The 19637-nt window shown below is 42.8% G+C and overlaps 1 protein-coding gene across 3 annotated transcripts in view; it reads right to left on the reverse strand.

Moving 5' to 3' along the window:
* Positions 1-19637, reverse strand: part of slc24a4a (solute carrier family 24 member 4a) — a 49308-nt gene that overhangs the window by 14613 nt on the left and 15058 nt on the right. For 2 of the 3 annotated variants that reach the window (XM_014211084.3, XM_014211082.3), the window contains exons 3-5: positions 1543-1619; positions 929-1003; positions 139-223 (exon numbers count right to left, since the gene is read on the reverse strand). In XM_014211084.3, coding sequence (XP_014066559.1) covers positions 139-223; positions 929-1003; positions 1543-1619 — 237 coding nt within the window. Of the gene's footprint in view, positions 1-138; positions 224-928; positions 1004-1542; positions 1620-17777; positions 18152-19637 lie in introns of those variants that run through there. The other variant, XM_045723570.2, reaches the window with a different exon arrangement.

The following is a 19637-nucleotide window of genomic DNA, read 5'->3' on the forward strand; positions in this document are numbered from 1 at the left end:
CCCAATATGATCACCTCTTAGACAACATTGATCTGAAACCTATTCAATGTGGAGAATTGAACACACAGTCTACATACTACTAATGGTATTGTACAGTGTAAGTGTGTTTGTGTGAGAGTATCAGACAGCCCGTCTCACCTATAATCGAGGCGAACAGCTCTGGTGCTGAGCTGCCAGCAGCCATGAACGTAGCTCCTGCCACATCTTCACTCAGGTCCAGTTTCTGACAGACACACAGAGGGAAGAAGCATAGTCTCATACTGAAGTCTCATACATTAACCATTAATCAGTGGTGTAAAGTACTAAAGTAAAAATACTTTAAAGTACTACTTTAGTAGTTTTTTGGAGTATCTGTACTTTACTGTATTATTTATATTTTGGCCAACTTTTACTTCACTATATCATTGGGAAAATAATGTACTTTTTACTCCTTACATTTTCCCTGACACCCAAAAGTACTTGTTACAGTTTGACAGGAAAATGGTCCAATTCACACACATCCCTGGTCATCCCTACTGCCTCTGCTCTGGCAGACTCATTAAACACAAATGCTTTGTTTGTAAAGTATGTGTTGGAGCATGCCCCTGGCTATCCGTAAATTAAAAAATGCTATAAAATCATGCCGTCTTGTTTGCTTAATATAAGGAATTTCAAATGATTTATACTTTTACTTTTGATACTTAAGTACATTTTAAACCAAATACTTTTTGACTTTTACTCAAGTAGTATTTTACTGGGTGATTTTCACTTTTACTTGAGTAATTTTCTATTAAGGTATCTTTACTTTTACTCAAGTATGACAATTGAGTACTTTTTTCACCACTGCCAACACACAAACACATCACATAAACACCTCACTGGCGTAATAGGGAGAGGAAGGAGGTTTATGGCCTAGAGGAGGTTGTTATTGGGACTCCAATTCACCCACCTCACAGATCTTCTCCAACGACATCACAAAGTAGTCATCGCAGACGATTGCCAAGGCCAGAAACATGTAGAGGGCCTGAGAGAGAGAGAGAGAGAGAGAGAGAGAGAGAGAGAGAGAGAGAGAGAGAGAGAGAGACATCTGTACACATATCCTGCTATCCTCGATCCTGCCCTCACAAAGTAGAACGTTGTTTTTCCTGCCAAAGAGAGAGGAGAGTCATCTGAGGCTGCGTGTTAAATGTGACTTTTGTTGTGTAAGGCTGCGATGACAGGCCCTGCCTGGGGCACTGTGTCCAAACCAACCCGTGTTGTTCACAGCACAGCCCAGGACATCACATGACAGGAAGATAACAGGTCATACACAACGACACAAGGCTGACAAAATATTTATAATTGTCATAAAATTGTCTGTCAGAGATAGAGAGCTGCACAACTTATCCCGAATGAAGTGGTCAGGACACAGCAGGGTAATATTTTAGTCCACTAATTAGTGCATGGATGGACACACACACACCAGAAACATGCACCATATACGCAAGCATGCACATACACACACACACAGTCGACAACACATGCCTGATTTACTGAACCACATGGTAAACCTGCTGCACATACCGCAAATATATGCAGCAGGACAGCTCCTCTTGTTCGTTGGTAGGTGGTGAAGATATCCTCAGGGAACTCATTGATGGCTGAAAGAAAACAGAAACATCTCCAAAGTCATGAGTTGGTCTTACAACATCACACATAGCAAAACAACCTATATAGTTCAAATAAATCATTTGGGTATAAAACAAACAACAATCAAATCAACTTAATGTAAAAATGTGACTTGCCTAGTTAAATAAAATATATACTGCTCAAAAAAATAAAGGGAACACTTAAATAACACAATGTAACTCCAAGTCAATCACACTTCTGTGAAATCAAACTGTCCACTTAGGAAGCAACACTGATTGACAATAAATTTCACATGCTGTTGTGCAAATGGAATAGACAACTTATAGGCAATTAGCAAGACACCCCCAATAAAGGAGTGGGTCTGCAGGTGGGGACCACAGACAACTTCTCAGTTCCTATGCTTCCTGGCTAATGTTTTGGTCACTTTTGAATGCTGGCGGTGCTTTCACTCTAGTGGTAGCATGAGACGGAGTCTACAACCCACACAAGTGGCTCAGGTAGTGCAGCTCATCCAGGATGGCACATCAATGCGAGTTGTGGCAAGAAGGTTTGCTGTGTCTATCAGCGTAGTGTCCAGAGCATGGAGGCGCTACCAGGAGACAGGCCAGTACATCAGGAGACGTGGAGGAGGCCGTAGGAGGGCAACAACCCAGCAGCAGGACCGCTACCTCCACCTTTGTGCAAGGAGGAGCAGGAGGAGCACTGCCAGAGCCCTGCAAAATGACCTCCAGCAGGCCACAAATGTGCATGTGTCTGCTCAAACGGTCAGAAACAGACTCCATGAGGGTGGTATGAGGGCCCAACGTCCACAGGTGGGGGTTGTGCTTACAGCCCAACACCGTGCAGGACATTTGGCATTTACCAGAGAACACCAAGATTGGCAAATTCGCCACTGGCGCCCTGTGCTCTTCACAGATGAATGCAGGTTCACACTGAGCACATGTGACAGACGTGACAGAGTCTGGAGATGCCGTGGAGAACGTTCTGGTGCCTGCAACATCCTCCAGCATGACCGGTTTGGCGGTGGGTCAGTCATGGTGTGGGGTGGCATTTCTTTGGGGGCCGCACAGCCCTCCATGTGCTCGCCAGAGGTAGCCTGACTGCCATTAGGTACCGAGATGAGATCCTCAGACCCCTTGTGACACCATATGCTGGTGCGGTTGGCCCTGGGTTCCTCCTAATGCAAGACAATGCTAGACCTCATGTGGCTGAAGTGTGTCAGCAGTTCCTGCAAGAGGAAGGCATTGATGCTATGGACTGGCCCGCCCGTTCCCCAGACCTGAATCCAATTGAGCACATCTGGGACATCATGTCTCGCTCCATCCACCAACGCCACGTTGCACCACAGACTGTCCAGGAGTTGGCGGATGCTTTAGTCCAGGTCTGGGAGAAGATCCCTCAGGAGACCATCCGCCACCTCATCAGGAGCATGCCCAGGCGTTGTAGGGAGGTCATACAGGCACGTGGAGGCCACACACACTACTGAGCCTCATTTTGACTTGTTTTAAGGACATTACATCAAAGTTGGATCAGCCTGTAGTGTGGTTTTTCCAGACCTCCATGGGTTGATAAATTGGATTTCCATTGATTATTTTTGTGTGATTTTGTTGTCAGCACATTCAACTATGTAAAGAAAAAAGTATTTAATAAGATTATTTCATTCATTCAGATCTAGGATGTGTTATTTTAGTGTTCCCTTTATTTTTTTGAGCAGTGTATATATATTTTTAAATGATAATAATTAGGGCTATTTTGTCTACAAGACTTCTGTACCAGGTATTTGCCACTTTATAGAATTATCCAAAGATATCTGTGCCTTTATCACACTCAATGTCCTGCCTCAAAGAGCTAGATGAGTGAAAGTCCTGCCTCAAAGAGCTAGATGAGTGAAAGTCCTGCCTCAAAGAGCTAGATGAGTCTGAAAGTCCTGCCTCAAAGAGCTAGATGAGTCTGAAAGTCCTGCCTCAAAGAGCTAGATGAGTCTGAAAGTCCTGCCTCAAAGAGCTAGATGAGTCTGAAAGTCCTGCTTCTAAACTAAAGCTGACAGGGTGAGTTTGGGTGAGCCTTAACCTGCATTAAAAGAGCTTGGTTGTCTCAGACAAAATCTAAAAGTCTGAGAGTCCATCCTGCCTCTAGATCTGTATGGGTGAGTCTCAGTCCTGCCTCTAGATCTGTGTGGGCGAGTCTCAGTCCTGCCTCTAGATCTGTGTGGGTGAGTCTCAGTCCTGCCTCTAGATCTGTGTGGGTGAGTCTGTCCTGCCTCTCGATCTGTGTGGGTGAGTCTCAGTCCTGCCTCTAGATCTGTGAGGGTGAGTCTCAGTCCTGCCTCTCGATCTGTGTGGGTGAGTCTCAGTCCTGCCTCTAGATCTGTGTGGGTGAGTCTCAGTCCTGCCGCTAGATCTGTGTGGGTGAGTCTCAGTCCTGCCTCTAGAGCTATGTGGGTGAGTCTCAGTCCTGCCTCTAGAGCTATGTGGGTGAGTCTGTCCTGCCTCTCGATCTGTGTGGGTGAGTCTCAGTCCTGCCTCTAGATCTGTGGGTTGTGTCTCAGTCCTGCCTCTAGATCTGTGTGGGTGAGTCTCAGTCCTTCCTCTAGTTCTGTGTGGGTGAGTCTCAGTCCTGCCTCTAGTTCTGTGTGGGTGAGTCTCAGTCCTGCCTCTAGATCTGTGTGGGTGAGTCTCAGTCCTGCCTCTAGAGCTATGTGGGTGAGTCTGTCCTGCCTCTCGATCTGTGTGGGTGAGTCTCAGTCCTGCCTCTAGATCTGTGTGGGTGAGTCTCAGTGCTGCCTCTAGATCTGTGTGGGTGAGTCTCAGTCCTGCTTCTAGATCTGTGTGGGTGAGTCTCAGTCCTGCCTCTAGATCTGTGTGGGTGACTCTCAGTCCTGCCTCTAGATCTGTGTGGGTGACTCTCAGTCCTGCCTCTAGATCTGTGTGGGTGTCTCAGTCCTGCCTCTAGAGCTATGGGGGTGAATCTCAGTCCTGCTTCTAGAGCTATGTGGGTTAGAGGTCGACCGATTAATCGGAATGGCCGATTAATTCGGGCCGATTTCAAGTTTTCATAACAATCGGTAATCGGTATTTTTGGCCACCTATTTGCCGATTTCTTTTTTTTTATTTACATATTTTGTTTTCATCAATATTTTTTAACTAGGCAAGTCAGTTAAGAACACATTCTTATTTTCAATGACGGCCTAGGAACGGTGGGTTAACTGCCTTGTTCAGGGGCAGAACGACAGATTTTTACCTTGTCAGCTTGGGGATTCAATCTTGCAACCTTACGGTTAACTAGTCCAACGCTCTAACCACCTGCTTTACATTGCACTCCACGAGGAGCCTGCCTGTTACGCGAATGCAGTAAGAAGCCAAGGTAAGTTGCTAGCTAGCATTAAACTTATATTATAAAAAACAATCAATCAATCAATCATAATCACTAGTTAACTACACATGGTTGATGATATTACTAGTTTATCTAGCCTGTCCTGCGTTGCATATAATCGATGCGGTGCGCATTCGCGAAAAAGGACTGTCGTTGCTCCAACTTGTACCTAACCATAAACATCAATGTCTCTCTTAAAATCAATACACAAGTATATATTTTTAAACCTGCATATTTAGTTAATATTGCCTGCTAACATGAATTTATTTTAACTAGGGAAAATGTGTCACCTCTGCAACAGAGTCAGGGTATATGCAGCAGTTTGGGCCGCCTGGCTCGTTGCGAACTGTGTGAATACTATTTCTTCCTAACAAAGACAGCCAACTTCACCAAACGGGGGATGATTTAACAAAAGCGCATTTGCAAAAAAAGCACAATCGTTGCACGACTGTACCTAACCATAAACATCAATGCCTTTCTTAAAATCAATACACAGAAGTATATATTTTTAAACCTGCATATTTAGCTAAAAGAAATCCAGGTTAGCAGGCAATATTAACCAGGTGAAATTGTGTCACTTCGCTTCCGTTCATTGCACGCAGAGTCAGGGTATATGCAACAGTTTGGGCCGCCTGGCTCGTTGCGAACTAATTTGCCAGAATTTTACGTAATTATGACATAACATTGAAGGTTGTGCAATGTAACAGGAATATTTAGACTTATGGATGCCACCCGTTAGATAAAATATGGAACGGTTCCGTATTTCACTGAAAGAATAAACGTGATAGTTTCTGGATTCGACCACATTAATGACCTAAGGCTCATGTTTCTGTGTGTTATTATGTTATAATTAAGTCTATGATTTGATAGAGCAGTCTGACTGAGCGATGGTAGGCACCAGCAGGCTCGTAAGCATTCATTCAAAACAGCACTTTCGTGCATTTTGCCAGCAGCTCTTCGCAATGCATTGCGCTGTTTATGACTTCAAGCCTATCAACTCCCAAGATTAGGCTGGTGTAACCGATATGAAATGGCTAGCTAGTTAGCGGGTGCGCGCTAATAGCGTTTCAAACGTCACTCGCTCTGAGACTTGGAGTAGTTGTTTCCCTTGCTCTACATGGGTAACGCTGCTTTGAGGGCGGCTGTTGTCGATGTGTTCCTGGTTTGAGCCCAGGTCGGAGCGAGGAGAGGGACGGAAGCTATACTGTTACACTGGCAATACTAAAGTGCCTATAAGAACATCCAATAGTCAAAGGTATATGAAATACAAATCGTATAGAGAGAAATAGTCCTATAATTCCTATAATAACTACAACCTAAAACTTCTTACCTGGGAATATTGAAGACCCAGCTTTCATATGTTCTCATGTTCTGAGCAAGGAACTTAAATGTTAGCTTTCTTACATGGCACATAATGCACTTTTACTTTCTTCTCCAACACTTTGTTTTTGCATTATTTAAACCAAATTGAACATGTTTCATTATTTATTTGAGGCTAAATTGATTTTATTGATGTATTATATTAAGTTAAAATAAGTGTTCATTCAGTATTGTTGTAATTGTCATTATTACAAATAAAAATACATTTTTTTTTAAAAATCGGCTGTTTAATCGGTATCGGCTTTTTTGGTCCTCCAATAATCGGCACCGGCGTTGAAAAATCATAATCGGTCGAACTCTAATGTGGGTGAGTCTCAGTCCTACCTCTCGATCTGTGTAGGTGAATCTCAGTCCTGCCTCTAAATCTAAGTGGGTGAGAGCCATGCTTCACCACAGGGTGATCTCCCTCAGGAATGGTAAGCTGTGGTGGGTTAGGCTCTGTTGCCCAAACGGTCCATCTGTTCCTGGATCAGATCAGCGGCCTACTCAGTACCCCGTCTCCAGAGACACAGCGAGATCCATGTGTCCATCTGCAACCTCTCCAACTAATGATGTCATTGCATTCTGTCACCACTCTCTCTGTCTCTCCCCCCCCCCCCCCACCACGTCATCCAGTTGCATCTCTCTCTGGAGGTTGGACAGAAGCCCACTAGACATAAGATACCCACAAGGGATACAGAAGGGAGACGTGTGTATGTACTCCGATTCCAATCCAACAACACAGAGTAAAAATACACAACTAATGATCAGACGTCTTTCTCTCTCACCAAATCAATCTAGGCTGATTACATTCCCTTTAAATCAAAATAGTAGCAAATTAATATATCTGTTATTATCAAGTCGTAGATAACACCGACTGAAAATGCAACAGAAAAGAATCAAATAGCAAACGGGTGCACTCAATAAGGGCATGAATAGCTGCATATATTGACATTATTATCAACAGTACAGTAGTATTCTCTAGCACGGAGAATAGCAGACGTAGCAGCAGTAGTAGTACTAGCAACTTCCCTCCCAGAGGCATATCAAATGGTGGGGACACTGTAGCCATGATCAGATATCCAGCAGGCCCTCAGCAGCCGATACCCTCCCCCACCCTCCTCCATAACAGAGGACAGGCCTCAAGGTCACCCCCTGGGAAGGGAAAAGAGGAAGGGAAGAGAGGAGAGGAAGGGAAAAGAGGAGGGTAAGAGAGGAAGGGACGAGAGGAGAGGAGGGGAAGAGAGGAAGGGAAGGAGACGGGAGAGCATCTATCTGAGCTGTCAGCTAGATACAGCGTAGCGTCATCAGCAGTCTCCTGCTCCAGTCCACATAGCGCTCACGCAGTCTGTCACTGTCACACCACTAGCCTTGTCTGCTAGCCTTGATTAAACAATTCAACCTGACAACTCATTCAATTTGGAGTCTGCATTTTGATACAGTATGTTTACAATTGTTACATGAGCTAGCGAAAGAGTGAGGCAGTTTTGAGTCCCCATATAGACTAGAGTATATACTGTAACTAAACACATTCATTATAAATGTATTGGTTAATAAGTTAAGCGTTTGTATAATAGCCTAATGCATTGATATCAGTTTGGGGTTTTTAAACCTTTGCTCTTATAATTTTTGTTAACAAATTGTAGATCTTTGGTTTACACATTGTTAATCAAGACACACATAACACTAACCCCCAAAAATAGCACAGATCAATCTGTCTTTGGTTCACTGCTGTGTCGTGTCTTTGGCTATGCCAGATTAAGTGATATGACATGCTAACCTATAAAATTCTTTCTCTGTAATTAATATTACCTGATTAAGCTAATCATGTAAATGTAATTAACTAGAAAGTCGGGGCACCACGGAACAACGTTTATAGAGCCGTTATATTCCGAATAAACTCTTAAAATACTTAGTAATATTTTACATCGATAGCAGTCAATATTAACCCTTATCTTATTTTCAGTCTCATAATGAAAGTTGTAAATTCTTGGTTATCTTCACGAACCCTGGCTAACAAGTTGAATCAGCAATACAAAATTGGGTTTAATTATTTATTTGCTAAATAAACTAATCAAACAGAATTACAAATACACAGAATACAAATGATGTCATACAGAAAATGTCCCGGTGGACGGAACCTGTATGATGGCTGGTTACACAAAGGAAAGGGGGTTGGGCTTGAATGAAAGAGCGGGAAGACTTAGGAACAAAGAAACAGCAGCTATGCTATCGTAAATACATTATCTTATGCATTCTAAATGACCGCCCATTTGGAAAAGGAAAATGCAATAAATATTTACTCTGAGCTGCGCTTCGGTAGATTGGTCATAGATGCTGGCCGGGTTGGCCAACAGATCTTCCTGTCCTCGGAAGAATGTCTCTGGTGGTAAATTGGATACGTGGTGGTATCTTCGTCTGTCTGTTAGACTGGATCCGTCGTCCATCCTTTCCTAGCCCACGTCTACAGCGGCCGCTGCTAACTCAACGGCTAGGAAGTATCACTTCTGTAGTGAATAAGCTCAAAGTTCATACCATTCGCCACCAAAGCTCACGCCGAGGTTGGCTTAGTTCTGTACTTGACATGTGTGTCCTTCTAACGTAGAGGCTGCAGACCTCACGTACTGGAACATGTGGTTATCTTTTCGTCAAAGGCTTATATAGTGGAGAGGGGGAAGGATGTGTTTCATCGTTTATAACCCCTGTCTCTTCACAGGCGTGGGCCACTGATCAAGCAGGGCACTTTCCTTATGAAAACCCAATTCTCTCATTTGGAAGCTAAAATTACATTTAATCTCCTAACCAACAATTTCAATATCAAACATTTCAATTGCATAAGAATTCCATGTTACTCTGATAACTAGAGGGTGTATACTTTCCCAGGTAGAGTTTATGTCGTCCTGTCATCAGTCATAATGTCTCAGATGACAACCGAACTGACATCCATACTCATTACGTTCCAAAGCATATTTCCAACTGGTTTTATTACCAAAATATGGTTCCTTTCCCCATTTGTTTGTTGTTCCCAGACTCTCTATATTTAACAGGACAGCAGTCCTTCAGGACAGCAGTCCTTCAGTAGGGTCAGAAAGAGAGGGGAAGGGAGAAAGGTATTTATGGGGGGGGGGGGGTCATAAACCTTATCCACAGGCCAACGTCATGACAGCTGTGTCAAATCTGACTGGACATGAAATGTGCCATAGGAAGACTCCCACCCTAACAACACTGTGACCGATCGGGGACCATGGACCAGGGTCAGCCAAATGTTTGTGGAGTGTCATGGATGTTTCCTCCCCTAATGGGTGATGCTTCTCTGCCGCAGTCCTTCTACCCAGGATCCTCCAGGATTCTCCTGTCCTGACAGGTGCTCTCTTAAAAGCCTGTTTGAGGAACCCAACCAGCAGTGATCAATAATTGAAGACAACACCATTACTCTCTCGGCAGTAAACAAAAGCCAGCCAGCGCATTCAGCTAGTGTCATGTCTCACAACAACAAATGTGAAGAGACAGACATGCAATCCAGAAGTTAGGTTTGGACACAGTGCGTTTGTCCTGAGAGCTCTCTGTTTGTGTGTGTCTGAGTGTCTATAAAGAGTGTACTGAATCAACTTCCCCCACTGGCCCTGGCCTTCATCATTTTTTCATTCAAGCAAACAGCTACCCTCCACCAGCAGAGTCATGGAAATGGCCCTGTGGGTGAAGTTCACTGTTACCGAATTTCTTCATTTCTCTAACAAATAACTAGGCAGCTAGAAAGAGAGAGACAGAGAGAGACAGAGAGGGAGAGACACCCATGGCTGGCACACATACATTTTTTGCAGGTCAAATCTACATTACAACGTCATAGTGGCTGTTTGATTACATGTACTATGCTTGGTTAACTAAGCATGTGCAGAGACAGAGAAAAGTCATCATCTGTATCAAACGGGTGAACAGGGAGTACACTGCAGCCACATCCACAGGGCTATAATGGAGCGGGTTCAAGAGCTTGGTGTCCAATCGCTAAGGACTTAAAATGGTCGACTCAGACATGCACAGTCGTGAAGAAGGTGCGACAGCGCCTCTTCCCCCTCAGGAAGTTGAAAAGGTTTGGTATGGGCTCTCAAATCCTCAAATAGTTCTACAGCTACACCACTGACAACATCTTTACGGGCTGCATCACTGCTTGGTATGGCAACTACACCGCCCTCAATCGCATGGCGCTACAGAGGGTGGTGCAGACAGCCCAGTACATCACTGGGGCCAAGCTCCCTACCATCCAGGATCTCTATGTCAGGCGGTGTGAAAGGAAGGCATGGAAAATCGTTAAAGACTCTAGCCATCAAAGCCATAGACTGTTCTCTCTGCCTCCACTCAGCAAGCAGTACCGGTGTATCAAGTCTGACACCAACAGACTCCTGAACAGCTTCTATCCCTGAGCCATAAGACTACTAAATAGCTAACAGAATGGCTACAAGGACTATTTGAGTTAGATTTTGGCACTGTCTCTATGCACACTCACAGGTCTCTACACACTCACGCACACACATAACATGCACACACATGTATACTGACTACACACATGCACACGCACTCACATACAATCATAATTTACACTGCTGCTACTGTTTATTACATATCCTAATGCCTAGTCACCGTACCCCCATACATATCTACTCGTGGTGCGCGGGTCAGTTGTTTGTTCACCTGTACCCGCCCGCAATTGCTAACAACCCATCTGCAATCACTCGACTATATTTGATACATTTAAAATCTGAGGCACGCACCGGAACCTAACCCGCTAATATAGAAAATGTACTGTAGGCTACAGTCAGAGACAGCTGAACTATTTTTTGACAGGGTTTGCAGGATTATTTTGGGCCTGATTTAGATACAGCATGTTTCTGCTTATAATTTCAGACATTTTAGTTGTTAGTCAACTTGTATATAATTAGATACATGCAGCTTCACTTCTGTCATTATATGTTTCCCTAGAAGACTAAATAAACCCTGGCTCACCAGAATAATGTAATATATCAATTGAATCAATGCATAAATCTAATTGACATTAGTAAAGTTTTCTCTGTCAGCTCTGCTTCTTTCGTGGAGCAAATACATTTAGGGACCGGGGAGAAAATGCAATTGCCTGAAAACTGAAAAGATTTTCTGTGCCAAATTTCCAAATTACATCAGTTTGACCCAACATGTTTCTGATAAGATTTCAGTTTGGCATGTAAGCATATTTTATGTGGATGAATACTATCAGCTTTTATGATCTTGACCAAGATAGGACCTCTACAGATGGTATCTGTTACGTGTGATCCCTCTTCGGCCTCTAGGTCACCAGGCTGCTCGCTATGGCGCACACCTTTCACAATCGTTACGCGCACCTGCGCGTCATCAGACTTACCTGGACTCCATCACCTTCTTGATTACCTGCCCTATATATTTCACTCCCTTTGTTTCCTTCTCCAGGTGTCATTGTTCCTGTTTCTTGTCTGTGCGTTATTCATGTTTCGTTCATTTGTTTATTAAATTATGCACTCCGTGAACTTGCTTCCCGACTCCCAGCGCACACGTTACAGTATCTAACTGCGCCTCACAATCATCACATATAAAACTGCTATCATCCTCGTTTACCACTTCACCAAATTTTTCCCCAACATACATTTTCGTGTCCTCCCTTTTCTTTATTTTTAAATCTCCATTTCGCAGCTTTTCTATTATTGAATTAAACTCTGACATTGTCCTTTTTGCCTTTGTGGGTCGACATTAACTTCTTCTGCCCTTTCCAAAAAGCATTTGATGATTGGCATGTAGGCTATTTGGCGTGCATACAGTTAGGTCTTAAAGCTTAGGCTTATGCACCAATGCCAGATAGCCTAAAACAGGGGTTCTTAAACTTTTTCAGCCTGGAACCCCCCCCCCAAAAAATCTGTTTTCTCCTGGGACCCAAGCTTAGGAAAATATGCAACTATACATACATTTCAGTACATTTCATTGCCCTTGTGCCTAAAACAAATGCAATGTAGACAACAACAAATAACAATCAAATGAAAAATCTATATAAATATCTATTCATGTTTATTTTCCCCCATTAAAAAAACTCTTACAGTTGAAGTCGGAAGTTTACATACACTTAGTTTGGAGTCATTAAAACTCGTTTTTCAACCACTCCACAAATATCTTGTTAACAAACTATAGTTTTGGAAAGTCGTTTAGGACATCTACATTGTGCATGACACAAGTAATTTTTCCAACAATTGTTTACAGACAGATTATTTCCCTTATAATTCACTGTATCACAATTCCAGTGGGTCAGAAGTTAACATAGAGTAAGTTAACTTTGCCTTTAAACAGCTTGAAAATTCCATAAAATGATGTCATGGCTTTAGAAGGTTCTGATAGGCTAATTGACATCATTTGATTCAATTGGAGGTGTACCTGTGGATGTATTTCAAGGCCTACCTTCAAACTCAGTGCCTCATTGCTTGACATCATGGGAAATCAAAAGAAATCAGCCAAGACCTCAGAAAAAAGACCTCCACAAGTTTGGTTCATCCTTGGGAGCAATTTCCAAATGCCTGAAGGTACCACGTTCATCTGTACAAACAATAGTATGCAAGTGTAAACACCATGGAACCACGCAGCCGGCATACCGTTCAGGAAGGAGACGCGTTCTGTCTCCTAGAGATGAACGTAATTTGGTGAGAAAAGTGGGAATCAATCCCAGAACAACAGCAAAGGACCTTGTGAAGATGCTGGAGGAAACAGGTACAAAAGTATCTATATCCACAGTAAAACGAGTCCTATGTCGGCATAACCTGAAAGGCCGCTCAGCAAGGATGAAGCCACTGCTCCAAAACCGCCATTAAAAAGCCAGACTACGGTTTGCAAGTGCACATGTGGACAAAGATAGTACTTTTTGGAGAAATGTCCTCTGGTCTGATGAAACAAAAATATAACTGTTCGGCCATAGTGACCATTGTTTTGTTTGGAGGAAAAAGGGGGATGCTTGCAAGCCGAAGAACACCATCCCAGCCGTGAAGCACGGGGTGGCAGCATCATGTTGTGGGGGTGCTTTGCTGCAGGAGGGACTGGTGCACTTCACAAAATAGATGGCATCATCAGGAAAGAAAATGATGTTGATATATTGAAGCAACATCTCAAGACATCAGTCAGGAAGTTCAAACTTGGTCGCAAATCTCCTTCTCCTTCACCCAAATCCAGATAGCTGATGATCTGAAAGAGTTGCAAAATCTGGACCCCTACAAATCAGCTGGGCTAGACAATCTGAGCCTCTCTTTCTAAAATGATCCGCCGCAATTGTTGCAACCCCTATTACCTGTTTAACCTCTCTTTCGTATCGTCTGAGATCCCCAAAGATTGGAAAGCTGCCGCGGTCATCCCCCTCTTCAAAGGGGGAGACACTCTAGACCCAAACTGTTACAGACCTATATCTATCCTACCCTGCCTTTCTAAGGTTTTCGAAAGCCAAGTTATCAAACAGATCACTGACCATTTCGAATCCCACCATACCTTCTCTGCTATGCAATCTGGTTTCCGAGCTGGTCATGGGTGCACCTCAGCCACGCTCAAGGTCCTAAACGATATCATAACCGCCATCGATAAAAGACAATACTGTGCAGCCGTATTCATCAACCTGGTTCACCAACTACTTCTCAGATAGAGTTCAGTGTGTCAAATCGGAGGGCCTGTTGTCCGGACCTCTGGCAGTCTCTATGGGGGCGCCACAGGGTTCAATTCTCGGGCCGACTCTTTTCTCTGTATACATCAATGATGTCGCTCTTGCTGCTGGTGATTCTCTGATCCACCTCTACGCAGACGACACCATTCTGTATCCTTCTGGCCCTTCTTTGGACACTGTTAACTAACCTCCAGACGAGCTTGCCATACAACTCTCCTTCCGTGTCTCCAACTGCTCTTAACCTCTCTTGGGTAGGGGGCAGTATTTTCACGTCAGGATGAAAAGGGTGCCCAAAGTAAACTGCCTGTTACTCAGGCCCAGAAGCTAGGATATGCATATAGATTTGGATAGCAAACACTCTAAAGTTTCTAAAACTGTTCAAATAATGTCTGTGAGTATAACAGAACTGGTATGGCAGGCGAAACCCTGAGGACAAACCCCCCCCCCAAAAAAAAACAAGCCTACCACTATTTTCAATGGCTGTCACTTTTATAATAACACAAAGTCCTCCCAGATTCCAGTTCCTAGGGCTAGATGTCAACAGTCTTTAGAAAGAGTTTCAGGCTGGTTTTTAGAAATATGAGCCAGAAATTGTAGTTCTTCAAGGTGGCTCCCATTTTGGCTGTAGTGCTTCCAAGCGCTTAAATGAGAGCACGTTCTTTGGTATTTTTCTCCGGTAAAGACAATAACGATTCTACGTCTTAAATTGTATCGTTTATTTACGTATTAGGGTACCTAAGGTTTGATTATAAACGTTGTTTGACTTGCTTGGAAAAGTTTTAGTAACGTTTGGGATTCATTTTGTATGCATTTTGATGGAGGGAAACTGGGTGGATTATTGACTGAAGCGCGCCAGCTAAACTGAGTTTTTATGGATATAAAGAAGGACATTATCGAACGAAAGGACTATTTGTGATGTAACTGGGACCTTTTGGAGTGCCAACAGAAGATCATCAAAGGTAAGGCATTTTTTATATCGCTATTTCTGACTTTCGTGTCGCACCTGCCTGGTTGAAATGTGTTTTTCATGGTTTTGTATGCGGGGCGCTGTCCTCAGATAATCGCATGGTGTGCTTTCGCCGCAAAGCCTTTTTGAAATCTAACACATCAGCTGGATTAACAAGAAGTTAAGCTTTATTTTGATGTATTACACTTGTGATTTTATGAAAGTTAAATATTTATAATTCTGTAGTTTGAATTTCACGCTCTGCAATCCCACGTGCCCATAAGAAGTTTAATGCTAGTGAAACTAAATTCATGCTCTTCAACCGATCGCTGCCCGCACCTGCCCGCCCGTCCAGCATCACTACTCTGGACGGTTCTGACTTAGAATATGTGAACAACTACAAATACCTAGGTGTCTGGCTAGACTGTAAACTCTCCTTCCAGACTCACAATAAGCATCTCCAATCCAAAATGTTATCTAGAATCAGTTTCCTATTTCGCAACAAAGCATACTTCACTCATGCTGCCAAACATACCCTCGTAAAACTGACTATCCTACTGATCCTTGACTTCAATGTAATTTACAAAATAGCCTCCAACATTCTATTCAGCAATTTGGATGCAGTCCACCACAGTGCCATCCGTTTTGTCACCAAAGCCCCATATACTACCCACCACTGCAACCTGTATGCTCTCGTTGGCTGGCTTTCGCTTCATATTCGTCGCCAAACCCACTGGCTCCAGGTCATCTACAAGTCTTTGCTAGGTAAAGCCCCGCCTTATCTCAGCTCACTGTTCACCATAGCAGCACCCACCCGTAGCACACGCTCCAGCAGGTATATTTCACTGGTCACCCCCAAAGCCAATTCCTCCTTTGGCCACCTTTCCTTCCAGTTCTCTGCTGCCAATCACTAGAACGAATTGCAAAAATCTATTTTTTTATCTTACCTTTATATAACCAGGTAGGCTAGTTGAGAACAAGTTCTCATTTACAACTGCGACCTGGCCAAGATAAAGCAAAGCAGTTCGACACATACAACAACACAGAGTTACACATGGAATAAACAAACATACAGTAGAAAAAGTATATATACGGTGTGTGCAAATGAGGTAAGATAAAGGAGGTAAGGCAATAAATAGGCCATGGTGGCAAAGTAACTACAATATACCAATTAAAACACTGGAGCTGGAGACTCATATCTCCCTCACTAACTTTAAGCATCAGCTGTCAGAGCAGCTCACAGATCATTTCACCTGTACATAGCCCATATGTAAATAGCCCATCCCCATATTGTTTTTTTTTAATTTAAATGTTGCTCCTTTGCACCCCAGTATCTCTACTTGCACATTCATCTTCTGCACATCTATCACTCCAGTGTTTAATTACTACGGCCTATTTATTGCCTTACCTCCCTAATCTTACCTCATTTGCACACACTGTATATAGATGTTTTTCTATTGTGTTATTGACTGTATGTTTGTTTATTCCATGTGTAACTCTGTGTTGTTGTTTGCGTCGCACTGCTTTGCTTTATCTTGGCCAAGTTGCAGTTGTAAATGAGAACTTGTTCTCAACTGGCCTACGTGGTTAAATAATGGTGAAATATATATTTTTTCTTTTTAAAATGGGTCTTCCAAATGGACAATGAACGCAAGCATACTTCCAAAGCTGTGGCAAAATGGCTTAAGGACAACAAAGTATTGGAGTGGCTATCACAACACCCTGACCTCAATTCCACAAAATTTGTGGGCAGAACTGGAAAAAGCGTGTGCGAGCAAGGAGGCCTACAAACCTGACTCAGTTACACCAGCTCTGTCAGGAGGAATGGGCCAAAATTCACCCAATTTGTGGGAAGCTTGTGGAAGGCTACCCGAAATGTTTGAACCAAGTTAAACAATCAATTTAAAGGCAATGCTAACAAATACTAATTGAGTGTATGTAAACTTCTGACCCACTGGGAATGTGATGAAAGAAATAAAAGCTGAAATAAATCATTCTCTCTACTATTATTCTGACATTTCACATTCTTAAAATAAAGTGGTGATCCTAACTGACCTAAAACAGCACATTTTTACTAGGAATAAATGTCAGGAATTGTGAAAAACTGAGTTTAAATGTATTCGGCTAAGGTGTATTTAAACTTCCGACTTCAACTGTACATATCTGTTTAGGTTGGAAGTGGTGCTGTTACAATACAATAAATCATTTTTATTTTGAACTGGAATAAACTGATTGATCACATAGGTGTAGACCAGAAAACACACACACACAGTCCTAATGAGAGGTGTGTGGCTGGTTGAAGTTTTCAACAAACGTCTATTTGGGCTCCGTTTTTGACAGTGCAACACTACAGTCATGCTCGGCCTTGAAACTGTTCTGTACTTGTTTTTTAAGTATTTCAGAGTTGAGAGCCCTGACTCGCATAGGTATGTGGTGCCAAACTGGATCAGAACATCTACTGCTTTTTCAGTCAGGCAGGAGACCACTTCCTTCTGTACATGAGCAACCCAGAACTGTGTGAGAGCAGCTCTCAGCAACAGTTCCAACCTAGACTTTATTTCAACAATAATTTATACAGTAAGATGTACAGTAGGCCTGATCAGTTTTCTTCATCTTTACTGTTATTTGTGTTGCACTATCAGTAGCTAGCTTGCTTTGGCGAATGTTCGCTATTAGCTGTGTACAAGGCCAAGGGATTGTTTGAAAGAGAAACTCACATCTACTACTATGATAGTTAGCACTCCCTTATTTCTGCTTATCATCACCTGTTATAAAATGACAACAATGCCTTGCTAGCTGACTTACTTTTCCACTGTCGAAGCACTGTTTCATGAGGCATTCTGCCCTGTTCTGAAAGAACTCCCTGGGTTTACCACCATGGCGTGGATGTTTGGTCAGGACGTGTCGTTTAATTAATTTGTTCGTTTTGAGAGACTCATTACTAAGCACTTCCCAGCACAAAACACATTGTGGGCGCTCCTCGTTATACGTTTGTATGGAAGAGCGAGAAACTAATCGCTGTATATGCGTTTCATGACAATTGAGCTCAGTCAGAACTTGCAGCTAACATGAGTGCATTTGATGACAGCGGTGAGTAATGGCGATTGGGAATGACAAGTCAGTGGCAGACAGAGCATCATCTGCTGCTGAACGACAGCGCTGCATCGTGTGTGTCGCGGAGTGATCTTCAAGAAAACTGCAGAAAAAAGATCCGGTAAACCGCGAAACACACAGGCATCTCCCACTCGCGCAGCTACCAAACTGGAGACCGCTGCTAAGCAGAGAGCACAGATGCACTTGGACAAATCAATTCCAGTAATTAATGAAATAATTATACATTTACTCTGACACGTCGCGACCCACCATTAACAGGTTGGTCGTGACCCATACTTTAAGAAAGGCTGGCCTAAAATAATGAAAAACAACACCTCAATGTAGCCTGTAGATATAAACTGCACAAGAATGATACGTTCATGGTTTTTTAAGGTATTATTTTCTTTTTATTCAGCCCACCCGCCATTCATGCACAGAATATTTCATGACCCTAAACCCGCCCGCCCCACAGATATAACCACAGTGACTGCGGGTGAGTCAACCGTGCATCACTAATACCGCCACCACTCCAGTATCCCAGCACATTGTAAATATGGTATTGGAACTGACCCTGTATATAGCTTCTTACTTTCTCATGTTCTTATTTTTATTTCCTGTGTTTTTGTTCAACCTTATGTTATTTTTAGTGCTACGTTGATATTGATTACTGCATTGTTGGGTTTGGAGCTTGCATTAAAGGCATTTCACTGTACTTGTGCATGTGACATTAAAACTTGAATTTCATTTTAATTTAGCCTTTATTTAACCAGGATAAAATCCCTATTTTCCAGAGGAGACCTGAATAGGAATGTGAATCCTACAATGGGACTGCTAGTAGTGTGTGTAAACAGTAGGTAGTGTATGGTGGCATATTTAGGACAACAACAAAATGGCTTATTACTACTGTCCCCCTACTATCATGTTTGTTGGTTTTGTTGTGTTCTTAAAAAATACCTATCTCAGGGAGCACTCCCTCGGCTTCACTAGATAAAATCAACATCCTAAAAATAACCCCCTGACTGACTCTGCTAGGGCAACTGACTGCACTGCTTATGCAAAAAACTACAAGCAACAACAACTTGACTACTTTTTCTCTCTCTCTCTCTCTCTCTCTCCCTTCTATTCTTTCTCTCTCTCTCTCTCTCTCTCTCTCTCCTTCTATTCTTTATCTCTCTCCTCTTCTTTCTCTCTCTCTCTCTCTCTCTCTCCTTCTCTCGCTCTCTCTATCTCTCTCTCTATATATATATATATATATCCTCTCACCACCTCCCTCTTTCTTTCCCACCCTTTCTCTCTCACTCCCTTCCACTTTCCTTTCCTCTCTATCCCCTCTCTCTAAATCCCAGTAGTAATGACTAACTACAGGGCGCTCTATTCCTTAAGGAAGCTGGAGGTATTTCAGAGCCGTACTCTACTCTGTCTGAACACTACAAACACAAAGAGCAGAAGAAAGAGAAGTGGGGTTTATGATTCCTCTTTGAGCTAAAGAGTGTCTCTGTGAACTAGCCATTACTAATGACAACCATATTTAGCTACTTACCTTCATTCTCAAGACCAAGAAAAACAATTGTT

Source organism: Salmo salar, chromosome 09, assembly GCF_965601325.2.
Source record: "Salmo salar chromosome 09, fSalSal1, whole genome shotgun sequence".
Lineage (NCBI taxonomy): Eukaryota > Metazoa > Chordata > Actinopteri > Salmoniformes > Salmonidae > Salmo > Salmo salar.